The sequence below is a fragment of the Helicoverpa zea genome, chromosome 18 (assembly GCF_022581195.2).
Source record: "Helicoverpa zea isolate HzStark_Cry1AcR chromosome 18, ilHelZeax1.1, whole genome shotgun sequence".
Taxonomy (NCBI): domain Eukaryota; kingdom Metazoa; phylum Arthropoda; class Insecta; order Lepidoptera; family Noctuidae; genus Helicoverpa; species Helicoverpa zea.
In genome coordinates, this window is record NC_061469.1 from 7673431 (window position 1) to 7689594 (window position 16164).

Here is a 16164-nt window from a genome sequence, read left to right on the forward strand (position 1 = left end):
CAAATGGGTTATTGTTGGGAAATTAATCATCCATTCTTACTGCCTAGCCTTATACCAAATACATATGTCGAGGCAGTTTTTACTCCGGCCAAATTAGAGTACCATTGTTTTACATGGAGTGGGTAATGGCCTATCAGATCTCTTCAATTCACTTGCCGGGTTAGCCCAATATAAAAGCAGTCTGGTCGTGAGATTGAAGATTAGGAAGTGAGCCTCCTCAGCTTTATGATGAACTCGCGACGTGTTGTTGCAGCGGAGCCGCTGCCGCTGATGGAGCTGTGCCGGCGCGTGATCCGGCAGCGCGTGGGCAGGCCGCGCCTGCGCGCCGCCGCGTCGCGCCTGGCGCTGCCGCCCGCGCTCACCGCCTACCTGCTGTACCGCGCGCCCTAGCCGCCGCGCGCCAGCCCGCGCCCACGCGCCGCCCGCACCAACACTCCGCGCACGAACCCTAGCGCCAGCGACGCTTCCTGCGTGGACTCGTTTGGAGATGTGCGTGCTCGTGTTGGTGTCGCCTGACGCGTACCTACGCTTACGATACGCGCCGTGTGCGAAGGGCCTAACGTGCCACGAGTACCGACTGCAGAACGACATACGAGTGGATCATGAACGAATTTCTTTTGTGCTGCAATGTGACGACACCCGCTGTAACGAGTCCTCACGGATACTAGTCCCTTGTCTGCCCGAGTACTCGACCTTTACGGGTAGCGGTCATTAACTTCCATATGCATCATACGAGGGGTACAAATAAATACACGAAGAAAATTAATGTCAAGCCTCCATTAGAATATATATGCACGGTTTCGTCCGATCTACGAGTGTAACACCAGAAGATAGAACTCTATAGATGAACTCTGAATTAATTCTGACATGTTAGCTTTTAGTGGCGAAGTGTCGCGGTGAGCGTCGAGTGAACAAACAGTATATACTTATGTGCGGTTGCGGCGAAACTAAACCGAATCTAACAAAGAACTTTAAGTCCATCGCTACTCGATGCCGATCGCGATAGCAGCACTCAATACATACAAATGTAATTTATTATAAGCACACACAAAATCTGTAATCTTTAGATTTAGTTAAAATTGTTTTGGCACCCCCCGCAACGAATCCAGCGCGAATACCCCTACTTTTATTTTAACGTTATCTGTGATAATTTTACTTTAATGACAAATTGAAATCAGCATACATTTCTCTGAATTCAATGCATTATACTTTTCACATTAATAAATTCGTTGGATTTTTTATTGGAACCTCAGTTAGTAGTGGTGACGGGTTTGTGAGCTGTGACTCATTCTGTTCCGGGAAGCTTATGGTGGGCGACCATGGTAGTTCTGTTACCAACTAAAGTGGACAATTATTATATACGATAATATTTATAAGATAGATGTGGCATTAAATAATGCCAAAACCTGTGTTAATTAACATTGTTCAACTTTAATGCAAGCCACACGAATAAAGCCATATTGATCTCTTACGAGTACGTTCTCTGCTGGGAACACCTCTGTTCTCAGCAGAGAATCGTATTTGACTTGTTATTAAATAATTTAGAATGAACAACTGCAAATTATAATAACTCACGAGCCTCGGCAATTACTAATATATGATAGAGATGTGATTGTTGTTATAACAATAGCATTACGGCGGGCCGTGTCGGTAGCGGCCCGTGCTAGGCCAGTGTATCGTTGGCAATCTATTTTATAGCTCATTAAGCGACTGGTTTACTTTTAGTTTAATGTTTTTAATTCCTATTGTAAAAATGTGTGAGTGTGTATTGTATATATTATACGACGCATCGCAACCACAACAAATGTGTCACCAGGAATACTTAGCTGTAATATTTTGGAGCAATTTTATTTGATTTATAGGTTATTTAGACTGCGTATTTTGCGAATCGTGTCTCCACTATGTCTTATTTTGCGACTATTAGACTTATAGGTGTAATTCCATGAAATCATGAAAATAGTATTTTTCAAAGCACTATAAACAATTTGTCAGCCATTTTGATCCAATTAGTTGTATCGTAACCTTTATAAAAATGTGTAAGTACTTCCATTTTAATAAGATTTTTTCATATGTAGATTGTACGGCAAGGTAGACATCCCAAGTGGAGCTCACTTTTATATGAAGTTAATATTCACATTTTATCTCCGTCTTATATGAATATTGTACATTTCACAGTAAAGTCGGTATATATGCGCGGCGCGGCGTCGCGTTGCATTTTAATGTTAGTTGCAAGAGTTTTATGTGAATATTGACAGGTGTGAGAATGACTATGATAAACTGCCAAATGCGAGGAGTGTGAATGTGCCGCGGTGTTGTATGTGAGTAGTTGTGCGGATGCGAGGCCGCGCGAACTCCACGCGCGAGTCCACAGCGTACACACATATTTTTTCGTTGTGTAAGAGAAATATAATCATGATAATATAAAATACACCAAGCTCGATGTATTGTTGAGTCTTTTATGGTAAACCTCTAGAAAGGACCAACACTTTCCTATTTGAACACCCGATTTGAATTGTTTTATGTGGATAATGTTATTACTCTGTCTCCCGCTTCTATCTACATCCTCAACGTAAGGGGTTTACTGCAAAAGATTAGTATAATTATTAGCAACAAATAACCATGTGAATTCTATGAATCGTCAAATTTAGTCCTGTATATATTAAAGTTTATCATTTTTGCGGTGTTTAATGACTTTATTGTAAGTGGAAATGCATTTTAGTTTTATAAGTTGTAGGCAATATTTTTAAAAGGTCATTTCTAACGGATAACTGCAATTGACAGTCGAATCTCTTAGATACAATGATTAAAAAAAATAGGAAAAACGATTGGAATAATAAATATGGTTAAGAAAATAATAAATGATATAAATTAAATAGTTTTTTTATTATTATTACACAATCATACTTTTCTGAATATATCACAATAACTTGAATCTTGAAGGCCTTTTAGGACGGACTTATAGTAATTCAGATCAGATATTTGTTCAAGAAATTACATAATAATATACTAATAATTAAATACTGAATAACATAACATACCCAACTAAGCAATTAAAAACTTAAAACAACGCACTTTCCCAGGACTCACGGCACTTCAGGAAAACATTAGCATAGTCCTTCAATTTACGAGACTAATACTATACAGAGGTCAAAGAGACATAATTCAGTGACCTTTTACGCTTGTTATTAATACTTCATTAAAACTTATCTAACCATTTCGCTTTGTGACGTGCGACACGTGTTTGGCAATGAAGCGTCATAAAGTTCTGCTTCCTCACGAGTAAGTACATAAAAGATCGTGATATCAATATTATAGTTCAATCACAAAGAGTGTGATGTTCAACTACTGTATCATCAGTGATGATAATGGTGTTTTCCTCTGCGAAGTCTTGTGGAAGATCTATTTGAGCAGTCAGTTCCTGCAGCCCGCCTATGAGTTCGTTCAGTGACGCCTGCGAGAAATTTTTATATTGATAAAGTCAGTGTGAAATGACGATTAAATAGAAACTGAAAGTTTAAACTTTTAAATGAGTAGGAATCGCAAAATATTAAGTGTCGTATGTACTATAATATACTTGTACAACATACCTTAGTTTCTTTGAAGTCCGCTATTTGAGCATCCATAGATTCTTCTTCTCCCTCAAACTTGTCTGTTAATACTTTCAGGTGATCTGGTAAAAGGGAAGTATCCAGCTCCCCATTTGATTCGTCACGGATGATCCTGCCAAATAAGATAGTTGATAAAATATTGTATTCAACATAAATTGCTGACAGGTATTAAGTCACAGACAGAAGCTTGAAATATAAAAGTTATTATCTGAAAGATTGAATGTAGCCCATGCGAGCAGTTCTACGTGAAACAATCGCTCAATGAAATGACGCTCACTATTAATTTTACGCATAGAAGTTTTACAATATGACGTAAAATGCGGTACGATGAGGCAATGAGCATGTCATATGAGCATATTTTAGATAAGCAATACTCAGCTGCATCTAGTTAGACTGTTGTTCGAAAGAGTTACAGCGGCCCTCGTACATAAAAGGCATACGAAGGTACACGATAGATTTTTAGTTGGTAAAAGTCTGACACTCTCTCACCACTGCTAACCCCCAGCGGGAGGGGTCATTTGATGATTTTGACTATTAGAAAAAAGTCAACCAACAAGGTGATATATAAATGAGTACGTACTTGAGTATCCTGCGTCGTGTGTACTCGGCGCCAGTGAGGAGCGTGAGCGTGGCGAGCGACGCGGCGCCCGCCCGCCGCGCGCGACGCTCCACGCGCGGCCACGCCACGCGCAGCGCCAGCGCGTGCCGCGCCCGGCCCCGCACCACGTGCCGCGCGCCCGACAGCTCCGCGCTCGATGATATGCACATGTATTGCACTGGAACATACAGACTTAATTAACGATCATTCGCGAGGTCTTTTAAATACCAACTTATGAAGTTGTCTAGGCAGGCGGTTATGGTGAGGAAGTCCTATTTCCTCAAGTGATACTACTTCGCTTGGGTAAGGTCTTAAAATATGTCTGCGAACGTTGAGTAAATGAACCCTAATCATATATAACAGTAACAAGTCAAATACATATTTACCAAAAATTCAAAAAGAAACAAATTACTCACGATTAAAATGCACTCTAGCGCAAACAAAAGCCGGCGTGGTAGATTTGTTGTAGAGCTCCAAGTTGATAGGCATGCGGCTGACTGCGCGGACCAGCGCCGTGTCGCCGTACGTCACCAGCCCCGACCAGCGCAGCGAGTCGCCGCTCGCGCAACCGTACAGCAAGATCTAAGGAACAAATACCAACAATTTACATCTTCCTACTACATATTCTTATATGGAATACTAGCTTCCGCCCGCGGTTTCGCTCGCGTAGAATTCGGTTATATCGCGTTTCCAAGAGAATTCTTCAAAAGTCCGGGACAAAAACTATTCTATGTTCTTTCTCAAGGTCAACTCTATCTCTGTGCCAATTTTTATTAAAATCAGTTAAGTGGTTTAGACGTGAAAGCGTAACAGACAGACAGAATTACTTTCGCATTTATAATATTAGTAGGAATAATGGAAGGAGACAAAATAAAAAAGTACTGGACGAAAAAAAAATATTGATATCTACGACTATTCATTGAGTACACTATGCAGAATTGCTGAGCGCAGACGCTAAACAAATACTTGACGAATTAATAACAGTTAGATAATCATTGTAAACGGGGCTCTCTAAATTACTTTCTGTGATAAGCCCTCAAATTCTTACCTTTCTAGAATAATCATTGTTCTTTTCATACACTAAATGTAGAGTCGCTTTATGAGGTGCATTAGAGGTTGGCGCGAACACGATGGGTAGCGGGCGACACTCGCACGGCCCGAAAGGCACGCAGTATATGCCTCTCGACTCCCTGGGTAAATCTACTGCAAACCCTTCGCCAATAATCTGACATCGCACGTAAACCTTCTTGTTCGTAGCATTCTTCAAGCTCAGTTCCTTACGACCGGCGCGGACCCAAGACATTGAACAGTAGTTCGTCTTTATAGGGAAAGATTTCGGCTTCTCTGCACCTCCACATATTTCTAGCGTTGTCTTGTTTCCAGATGTGATGTCTTCGAAAATTAGAGTGCTGTAAAAAATGAGTGAAATTAAAATCAAGATGTTTGTATCACAGATACGACATTAACGATTGATAATTATATTTTTTTATTGTAGTGAAGGTTTTCAACATCACAGAAGAAGCGCAGTAAACAAATAATTGATATATGGAAGAACAACAAGGAACAATTACAGTTGATTTTACAAGAAAATAAATAAAAGAAAATAATGATAAAAGATAGATTTAAGGCTACTCACGCTTCACAAACCCCTTCTCCTGGGCCGGTATACATCAGGCTAACAGTCTTGCCCGTACCAGGCCGGATCTCGAACTTAGACGGCGCTATCTTGAATGGAAAAATGTCTGTAGGGGAGTTCGTTTTGAACTTCACTATCCAGATGCCGGAAATTGAGCCATTGTTGAATAAATCTATGTTTATTGGTTCTGTAAAAAGATGAAAATCGATGGTGATTAACTGACAATTGTTAAAATTATTACATGTTTATTAGGTTCTAATTTAAGATCCTTACACTCATTTCCTTTCTCACAAATTCTTCTCTAGCTTATTCCATCCCAAACACAAGAAAAGCTGATTTGATATGTTCAAATAGCAAACTTACCATTAGACAATTGCAGCTTATCAACTGCTGGCTTCATCACAAGATTCACAGTTCCAACGACACCAATCAGATCTACCTTCCTCAGTACAGTGTTCACTCCTAATAGATTCACGCTCATCAGTCCGTTGAATGTCACTATTGAGTCTGCTGTAAATAAACATAACAATTTAAAATAGTTATTTAATCTATACTAATATTATAAAGCTGAAAAGTTTGTTTGTTTGTTTGAACGCGCTAATCTCAGGAACTACTGGTCCGATTTGAACAATTCTTTCAGTGTTAGATAGCCCATTTATCGAGGAAGGCTATAGGCTACTTTTTATCCGGGTTCGTGCAGAGGTTCCTACGGGATGCGGGTGAATCCGCTGGCAGAAGCTAGTGTATAATATAAAATAAAATAAAAATCGTACATACCTATTTGAATATCCTGTAACTTTGGCGCATTAAACTTCACAGTAACTCTAATAGCATTGCCACTGGTCAACCTACAAAGCTGCTTGTTTATTCCTTTGCTCTTATTCTTCCCTTGTTGCTGTCCATCATCACCAGACCCTTGGCGGTCCATCAGCACCTTGTTCACATCAGCTTTCTTTATCTCTTGGACACTCTTGATAGCAAAAATACTGTCGCCTTCAACGACCGACAATACCAACTGCAGATCGGTAGGACAATCGCTTATGAGCACAAAGGATTTCATGAGAGAGCTGTTCTCTTGAACAGGGGGGAACGTGATCTTATTAACGCCGTCGCAAGACATAGCTTGGATCACAGGCATTACAATGTTAACTGCAACATCTCCTGTCTGCTCAATATCTCCGTCAATGGACGCATCTTTCAAGTACATGGTAAAATTCAATGTAGTGTTCAGTTCCACGTTGGAAGTAATGTATAGGGTTATTTTTTCAGATTTCCCTGGAGATAACAGCAGAGGCATCCGTGGTAGTTCGATTGTAAGGTCTCTGCCATCGTTTGGCAAATCTTCGAATTGTAGTTTAGCAGTTAGCCAACTATCTGATAATGTTGTCACTGTTATTACTATCGCGCAAGTGACGCCTGAAACGAGCGACAGTTTAATTAGAATATAATGAGTAAAGAAAGAAATAATCTGAGGACAGTTTTATGTCACTTACCAACATATCCATCGGCAGCAGTAGCCGCTATATCTACCCATTGCTCTAAAATAGGATAAACAATTCATAATTAGAATATATATTTCATAAATTACGTGTTTTATAAAATACATAAATGCTTGGTAACGAAAGTATTGTGCAGAAAACATGATACATAATGAAAGTATTATAAGATCAATATGAGATGTGAATATATTAGTTATAATAATATGCCTGCTGGTTAAATACTGAGTAGACTCAACTATTTCCGAGTCGGGCTCACAGAATAACCGCAGCAGAACACCATCAAATTTTGATTATTAGTAAAATGAATTATTAGTATTTTGTTATTCCCAGAGAATGGTGAATGAAGCGAGGCCCACAAACCTTTAGCTAAGCCCTCCTGTTTCAAACGTTTCTGTTGCATTACTTCGTGCCAATCTACAGACTTATCTAACTCTTTATATACTGTATTTGGGGAAGGAACATATTGTGATGTATTGGCCTCGCCTGAAAATTTACACTAGAAAGTTACTACAACCAATCATACCCGATTATACATATATAGGAAAAATATATAGTGCTCATATATACACACAGTAACATTTTGGGAGATACAGACTCGAAAATCGTTTTAGATAGATTTGTGTGCTTTGGAATTATTTTCACAATAATTACACAAGTCTGTCAGCTCCCCAAAATACAAAACATAATATACCTTTGCTTGTATGTAAAGGACTGTCAGCAGATTTGAAACTTGTAAAGTTCTCATGAACTGTGCTCAAAGTGGAATGACTCTTGCTTGAAGGAGACTTAGATCTCGCACTTTTCTTAGACTTGGTATCATCAATTTCAATTAATTGCTCATTAGTCTGTAAATTTTGAGTAACTACTACTACTGGGGCTTCTGTCTCTGTATGTAGTTTATATTTGTCCTGTGATATGACAGTATGTACAGTCCCGGATGAGCTAGCTGTCTCAGTCTTTAGTGTGTCCTTTAAATTTGTGACTTGAAACTCCTTGTTATTCTTTTTTGGTTCTAGAACATTCATGTGTAGCTCTGAGAGGGGTTGTTTCTGGTTCATTTGTTTCTTTCTGTTGTTTAGTTGCAGCATGTCCGTTACACTCACATTGGATTGCTTGCCTGTAAAATCGTAAGTAATTGTTACATAAGAAGTAGGTAATCTTGAACGGAAAAAACCTATGCAACTGCGACGCGATAAAGGCGTACATTCATAAACATACTCCTAAAAGTATGTGTTTACATGTTATTTTGGGAGTTTGATAAAGTTTTTGTATTGACCAATTACTAATGGATGAAGTGCTAAATCTTTAAGACTAAAGCCATTTATAAACACTTACCAAGATAATCAGCAATTCTAGAAATACTCAAAGAATTCTTGACGGAACCTTCAGTATCTTCACTAACCAATCTCAGGGAAGCTTGCAAATTCTTTAGAAGCAAATCAGTTTCCCGAGCAGGTACCGGAATATTCTTTTGTGGCGAAACCGAGTTTAAAGACATTTGAACATACTTCGGTTTATCCGGCACTTGGCTCATGAAAAATGGATTTTGTCTTTCAGGAGCACTGCTACCTGATGGTTCATTTGATATCTCTGATTTTGGCAATGTAAAGGTACTTTCCGCTTGTGTCTGAACATTATTTTGTGTTTCTGGGAAACTGTCCATTATGTTGCGTGGCTGTCGAACGGGAACACAGTCTAATGTGTGGTCAATTTTGTGACCTGGGTTCTTATCTGATAATACTGAGTTTGAGTGGGCACCGGACACTGTGGGAAAGAAGAATTATAATGGATCTAGGAAACAATGTTGCAATTAAATAGATCATGTGGGGTTTTTGTCTATATTTCTGAATAATGTAAGTAGCTCACCTTCAGTAATGCTGGGCATATAAGACCTGTCTGGACTATCTGTTTTGCTAAGTAGTTTGCCAAACTCTGGACATCTGTTCTTAAAATATGCACCAACTGATAAGTTTGAGTTGTTCATCCTGAAATGAGATACCTATTAATATGCTGTCAACTAACAAGATTCATAGAGTTAGAAGCCTGTTCTTATTAAGAGAAAGAGAGACATTTATTTTTTGCAAAAAAAAATCATGACACTTACGACATGCTTTCAGCAAAGTTTGTATGCGTGCTGCTTGGAACAGGTAGTGGTGCTTCACGCACTATCAATGATGCTTCATCAGCTGTGAGATCTCTCTGAAAGACATAATTACAATTTATCTTTTGGCCAATTACCACTGCTTATTTCATGAAATGTTAATTTTTATAACATTTACCTTGGAATGAAAAGAATAATTAGTAGCAATGGAATGTCTCATAATATCTTGAATCTCAGAAGTCTGCTTATCCATTTGGCTGGTGAGACTTTCTAAAGCTATGGAATGGCGCCCCAAAGGCATTGCCTTGAAGTCATCAGCCCCTGTTGATCTACCAGTCATTTCACCAGGATTGAATGCTGTCTGAAATAGGTATCATAAAATTAGTTTTAAACTGTAATTACTGCATAAAACTTGAAGAGACAACATAATGCATTTGAAAGTTTTACTTACAGATTTGCTAAGAGAAAAGTCTCCCATTCCAGACTCCCCAAAGCCTAAAAACATTGCAATAAAGTATTACTATACGATTATGTACTGAAAAGCTAATCATTCAAACTACAATGATTACAGTCAATCTTCTCAATATTTTAACTACTTTCTTAGTTACCTTCAACTCTTTCTAAATCCAAAATGCCAGAAGAAGACTCACAATTATTGATGTTCGATCTGTTCATGGATGCTTGATTTGAAGCCAAACTACAATAAAAAAATATTTTTTGAATCAGCTGGTCAGTATTTTAAATCCAAAACCATGACAAAAACATACCGTTTCAAGTCATCATCAGTGAGCAGTAGGCGTCTCGGCATATTAAACGATTTATCTTCAGCCAAATGTATTAGCCTTTGTATTTTGTTTGGCGTCAGTGGATTATCCATCTTCACATTCACAACACTATAAGCTTTAAAACAATTTCTTATTTGGTTTTGGTATTTCGATGTCTTCAAGTACTTTCGTTACTTTTCAAATATTTCGAAACGTCATTATTTTTAATAACAAAGCCAATTTTGACATCTAGGCTTTTCAGATACGCTTGCGGTAAATAGACGGTTTCGACATCTAATGATCTTGGACACAACATACTTTGCTATATTGAATTACGCAGCATACTGCTGCATAACCCTCGTCTAATGCTTTTCCCCTGCTACGGAGGGAATAAAAACGCATTGTGACAACCGCGATCTTAAGGACCCTCTAGCTAGAAGGTCAATAAAATTAACTACCTATATATCGATCCCAAGTCAGGCAAGTACCAATGCAACTTTTATAAGTTTGTCTGTACTTTCTAGGTATATCTTAGACACCATTGACTGTGTTTCGGATGGCACGTTAAACTGTAGGTCCCGGCTGTCATTGAACATCCTTGGCAGTCGTTACGGGTAGTCAGAAGCCAGTAAGTCTGACACCAGTCTAACCAAGGGGCATCGGGTTGCCAGGGTAACTGGGTTGAGGAGGTCAGATAGGCAGTCGCTTCTTGTAAAGCACTGGTACTCAGCTGAATCCGGTTAGACTGGAAGCTGACCCCAACATGATTGGGAAAAGGCTCGGAGGATGATGATGATGACTAACGTATTTTGACTATAGACTGTACAGTGTGTAGATATAATATTATTAAGATGTGCAAAGATATTTAGCGAGGATTTCCTATTTTTAATGGTAAAGGCCCAGCGCATACCGCTGGAAGCGCGTCGACAACAATTTAATATAAACCTTAACTACCTTGACATACGGTCTACGAATGATGCGCGCGCATGCTTTTCGATGCTCTCTCGCCTTTTAAATGGTGCACCATTTAACTTAAGAATTTAAATCTCTGAAATATTTAGCTTATAAATAGATTTGAGAAATAATAAAGGCAGTTTTAATCATTAATGTTATTTATTTCTAAATAATAGGTACCTATAACAATCTTAAACTACCCCAAGAAATACTTAAAATGATAACATAATTTAGCTTGAATTTGGACCAGTTAAAGGTAACGCATTTATTTCTTTGTTTAGCCTGATCTGTTCATTAATAGCTCTCCATGCATCTTCTTTTTCTTTCTTAGTGATGGGTCGCTTTTTCTGTTTGGCGGCAACCATTTTCTTATAAATATCAATACACTCCATATCAACTTGATCTAGCTGTTTCTTAAGATTCAGTCTAATCATTTCTTGTTTACACAGCCCAATGAGATGTTTCAGATTGCGACAATTGTCTTTTTTAACTGCTGTCAACTCAGTCTGGCATTTTTTGATTTCTGCCAGTATCTCATCATCAGCTGGGTTGGTCAGTGGTGGCAAATCTTCTGGATCCAATATACCTTGCTCCACTAACTCTTTTCTAAGGCATTTTTCTAAAGTAAGGGAATTCTTATAACTAGTTTTGGCATTTGTTGTCTGCTTTACTTTAATATCAGGCACTTCATAATTCATTAGATTCTCTTCCATGAGTGCTGAAACCAACCGTTGTGTCAAAGGGCCACTAATCAAGTTGTCATTTGATTTGTCAAGTTTTTTACGAATGCTGGAAGCTTCAGGCGACATAGATGATTTCTGTTTATTAGGATTAGAAGCATTCTGATCCTCTGCCAGATGCTCATCAGCCCAAACTTCAGAATAGTGACGGCCAAGTGGTGGTATGGGTGGCAGTGTTGTGTTGCTGCTCTGAGCCAGCAATGATTCCAGAAACTTGATGTCATCCAAAGTTACAGGTGCACAATAAGGATCCACAGAACTCCAGAATTTGTACGGAATATTATTCTTTGGCAGTGCAAACTGTGACAATTCTAGCTTTACTGAATTATCTGAATTAGCAATATCATTTGTATAGTTATGAGATCCCCCAGAGGAAGCATTGGACATGTTTTTGAATTTAGGCACTTTCGGCTGGTTTGATAATTTAGTGCTATTTGTTTTCACTATTTTGTCATCAGGAAATTTTCTTTTAACAGGGTACTGCAACTGTTTCCCAGCAGCTTTTCCTTTCTTTTCTCTTTTAGATTCATTTGTATCAATACTTTCAATTTCCGACTGGAAATATCTTATGCGAAGAGCTGTATTACCCAAGAGAGACTCAAGCTCTAACTGTAGGGAGTCTAACTCATCCATCCCAATGGGTTCATCAGCAGACCTAGCTGCGATAGCGGTGAAGCGCGGCAGGTGCACAGCATTATCTTGAATCTTAATATAGGGTATTGGGCACAAGTCCACCTTGGTTTTACCGGCAGATACGGCACCTGGTATTTTTGCAGGCTTGTTGTAAGGTGAAATGCCTGGACTTGAGGGTTTGCCATTATCGTGGCCTTTGCTAGCTAGCCTCCCCTTGCTGTTATGGTGCATTCTCTTCCCCAACATGTTGTCTAAATCAAATTTACCCGCGAAAACACTTGCACACAATCATAACAAGCGATAACGTCCTGTTATTAAAACAAAATTGTTCGACACACTTTTCACTATAGTTAGGCACTGTATGATGGTCAGATATGAGTAGAATTAGCTTATTTGCACTGTTGGAGAAATAATTAACACGAATAAAAAAAATCACTACGATTAAAAAACTACCACGACAAAATGGCGTATTTCTTTCTTTGACAATGTTTGTTATAAATGTTACCATACAATTTAATGACAAATGGCATGAAAATTATTAGCAAAACATAAAATTTCGCATTGTTGTATTTATGGAAAGATACGAACTGACAGAAATGCGTTACTTATAAAGTTTATTAATTCAGTTTTTACGTTTCTCCAAACAAATAGTCAAATAGTATTGATCTACATGTCAATGTGATCAACTATCTGCTTTTTTTGCAGTAACAATACTAAAAAAAGTATTTATGAAGACTGTTTGCATGATTTATATTAACAGTCAATTTATCGATTTATATGTTTTATAATTAAATTAACTAACATGCTCAGTTTGTATTTTAAGTGTTTGACTCGTGACTATATCATTAGTTGGCTACGGAATTCTTTAGCACCTATAATCATTTACATTTGAGTGGAAACTAACTTTACACACTACGAAAACTGCGTAATTATCTGTCAACTAGACATGGGCAAAGTCGTTATTTTTCATTCACTGTGACTGTTGTTCCAGTTACAAAAATTTCACTGTGAAAAATCACCGTGACTTTGTCACGTCGATCACGTCGGACAGGTATTAGGAAATAGATATTTAGAACGTTTTGTAACGTGACTTACACGATTTGATAATTAATTCACTTATTCGCTATTATCAATAAAAACTATCGCCTGTAGTACTTACAGTTGATTTGATCAAAATATCCTTCACACTTCACACAGGCTTAGGACTGTCGCATAATTTTGAAAACTAAGCGGCGTGTTTTATATTTTGATCAACTATTTACATTGATTTTATATGTACATTATTTACATATTTACTAGGTATTATATACCTTTATTTTAAATTTTTATTTGGTTTTATAATTAGAATTTAAAAATAAAAGCTGTTGCATTTTTCTAATGCCAAGCCTTGTACGTCTCTCGTTCATAATACTTCCTGCTTTAGAAAAGAGCCTCTCACAGGGTACAGAAGTAGCCATAAAATTTAATTTACTTCTGGCCAAAACTGCTAAATTAGGAAAGCTATGCTTGAAAGTCTTCCACCATTCTAATGGATCTTGCTGTCTTCCTATAACAGGTAACTCTAGGTATCTCTGTACTTCCAGCACTGCCTGCGATCTAGGTGTACCTTCAGGGCGCACTGTGTTAACTATGGTATCATATTCGTCCCAAATATCAAACTTATTTCTTTTTGATACGGGTTCTTCAGAGGCTTCCACATCTTCTCTTTGCTGAACTGGCAAATTTTTATTTATATTGGCAGTGACCAGGTCAATTACTGTTTTTTTAATATCAGTTGCGTAAACCTGGTTTTTAAACACATGTAGTTTAAATCGTGGATCTAGCACTGTCGAAACACCAATCGTCTTACTAGCCTCGATATTAGCGAATCTTCTTTCAGTCTCCGATCTCAAAGAACTTATTAGGTTTTTAGTTATTTCGTGAAGACTGTCCGAAAAATCTTCTTCCATTGGGTCTTCAGTAACCTGAAGCATTTTATTCAGTGCCGAAATCAGACCTCTAGTTAAAATGAGTATTTGACTCCCGGATACGTATTTTTCCCCGCTCATCGCTTCAGTTATCTGTTCAAAAGGCTTGAGTACAGTGCATAACTCGCGACATATACGCCATTCTTCGGCTGACAAGGTATCCCATTCCTCGTCGGTCAAAGCCATTGTAGCTTTAATAGCTTCTTCCAAATCCACAAAGCGTTGTGACATCTTTAACGTCGAATTCCACCTAGTTGATACATCCTGAAGTACCTTTTTTGGGATTTCAATATTATTTTGCTTTTGGTATACCAACAACTTTTCAGTTGCTTTTGCACTACGTTTGTAGTGTGCTACAATACTTTTCACTTTCGTGATTGCTCTGGATATGGTTTCATTTGCAGTGCTTTCAGTGGTACAACTTTTCACTACAAGATTTATAGAATGGGCATAACAACCGAAATGCCTATAGCCCATTTTTTCGACAGCAGATTTCATGTTACTAGCGTTGTCTGTGACAACGATTAGAACTTTGTCTTTCAATTTAAAATTTTGAACAATACGTAGTACATTTTCTTTGATATTTTCGGCCGTATGTGAACCACTCAGAGGTGCGCATTCTAATAAGACTGAATTCAAATTAAACTCCTCATCAATATAGTGGGCTGTGAGTCCTAAATAAGCATCGTTGTTGCATGAAGTCCAAATGTCTGAAGTTAAACAGACACTAAGAGCTTCACGCTCAACTTTCTCTTTGGTTTCTGTCAAACATGTCTCGTAAAGTGCGGGTAGATAATTGTTTGACAGTACTTTCCTGTTCGGTAAGGTGTACGAGGGATTCAGTCCTTCAACAAAGGCCTTAAATCCTCTATCTTCGACGATCGAAAAAGGCTGATAATCATAAATAAATAGCAGCATCAACAGGTCATCTAACCTTTTTTTTTCGTTTGGTGTAAGTTTTCTTTTTAGATATTTAGTCATAGTCTGATTCTGTAATACTGTACGGGAATTCACATTTTGTATGGTGGGATTAATTATACAATTTGTCATAATATCAGAATTGGACATTGACGTAGTTGGCACATTTGAATTTTGTTGTTGCTGCACATTTGCGCTGGAGGTGGAAGCCATCGTAGAGTCCGACGGTGATTGCAGGTTTGATTCTGACGTAGTTGGTGCAACAGGAACAGATTGAACTGACTGCTGTTTTGTAGAAACAAACTGTACAGTTGGATGTTTTCGCTCCAAGTGTTTTTTTAAATTGGAAGTTGAAGATTTGTAGCTGTACTTAACTTTACATAACTTACAAATTGCGATCTTATTTACACTGTCTCCAAAATCTTCAAAACAATTCCATAAATTGCTAGTCTTCATTTTGCGTGAGTCCGCCATAATGGCAGAGACCAATTCTTATTCTATATTTACACTAAATTCACTGAACTATTCACTATTATTGTTATAATTATGTACAACGAATATACACGAACAAACTAAGTACTAACATTGCACGTCGTACCTACTTTGCATAAACGCGGAAAGAAAACGAATTTAAACGAAAGAAAAAAAATGGCGCCAAATTTATAGGTACACAAACATTACAAATTACCAAGAGTAAACAGAGTCAACTGACTGTCAAAGTTCGAGGTCACGCTCACGCATCTATA

The 16164-nt window shown here is 38.0% G+C and overlaps 3 protein-coding genes across 10 annotated transcripts in view; 1 reads left to right on the forward strand and 2 right to left on the reverse strand.

The window, feature by feature from the left end:
* LOC124638691 (protein gustavus) overlaps nucleotides 1–2873 on the forward strand; it is a 62801-nt gene extending 59928 nt beyond the window's left edge. For all 5 annotated transcript variants that reach the window (XM_047175714.1, XM_047175711.1, XM_047175710.1 and 2 more), the window contains one exon: nucleotides 254–2873. In XM_047175714.1, coding sequence (XP_047031670.1) covers nucleotides 254–390 — 137 coding nt within the window. In that variant the 3' untranslated portion in view covers nucleotides 391–2873. The remainder of the gene's footprint in view (nucleotides 1–253) is intronic.
* Nucleotides 2865–10418, reverse strand: LOC124638690. Of its 4 annotated transcripts, none has more exons than XM_047175706.1 (18): nucleotides 10210–10418; nucleotides 10051–10139; nucleotides 9894–9937; nucleotides 9621–9803; nucleotides 9446–9540; nucleotides 9208–9326; nucleotides 8677–9105; nucleotides 8033–8458; nucleotides 7702–7824; nucleotides 7336–7380; nucleotides 6620–7258; nucleotides 6206–6349; nucleotides 5843–6029; nucleotides 5255–5615; nucleotides 4623–4788; nucleotides 4189–4384; nucleotides 3588–3720; nucleotides 2865–3451 (listed from the first exon to the last, which is right to left on the reverse strand). In XM_047175706.1, exons 1-18 carry the CDS (start codon nucleotides 10317–10319, stop codon nucleotides 3317–3319), a joined length of 3624 nt encoding a protein of 1207 aa, XP_047031662.1. In that variant the 5' UTR covers nucleotides 10320–10418; the 3' UTR covers nucleotides 2865–3316. The 4 variants fall into 4 exon arrangements, with proteins under 4 accessions (XP_047031662.1, XP_047031663.1, XP_047031661.1 ...); XM_047175707.1 differs by having other exon boundaries at nucleotides 6206–6352; nucleotides 10093–10139; nucleotides 10210–10417; XM_047175705.1 differs by having other exon boundaries at nucleotides 6206–6352; nucleotides 10210–10417.
* An 882-nt stretch (nucleotides 10419–11300) lies between these two features.
* Nucleotides 11301–13040, reverse strand: LOC124639006 (transcriptional adapter 3). The gene has a single exon (XM_047176215.1). The coding sequence runs from the start codon at nucleotides 12777–12779 to the stop codon at nucleotides 11391–11393; it is 1389 nt and encodes a 462-aa protein (XP_047032171.1). The 5' UTR covers nucleotides 12780–13040; the 3' UTR covers nucleotides 11301–11390.
* Between the last annotated feature and the right edge of the window lie 3124 nt (nucleotides 13041–16164).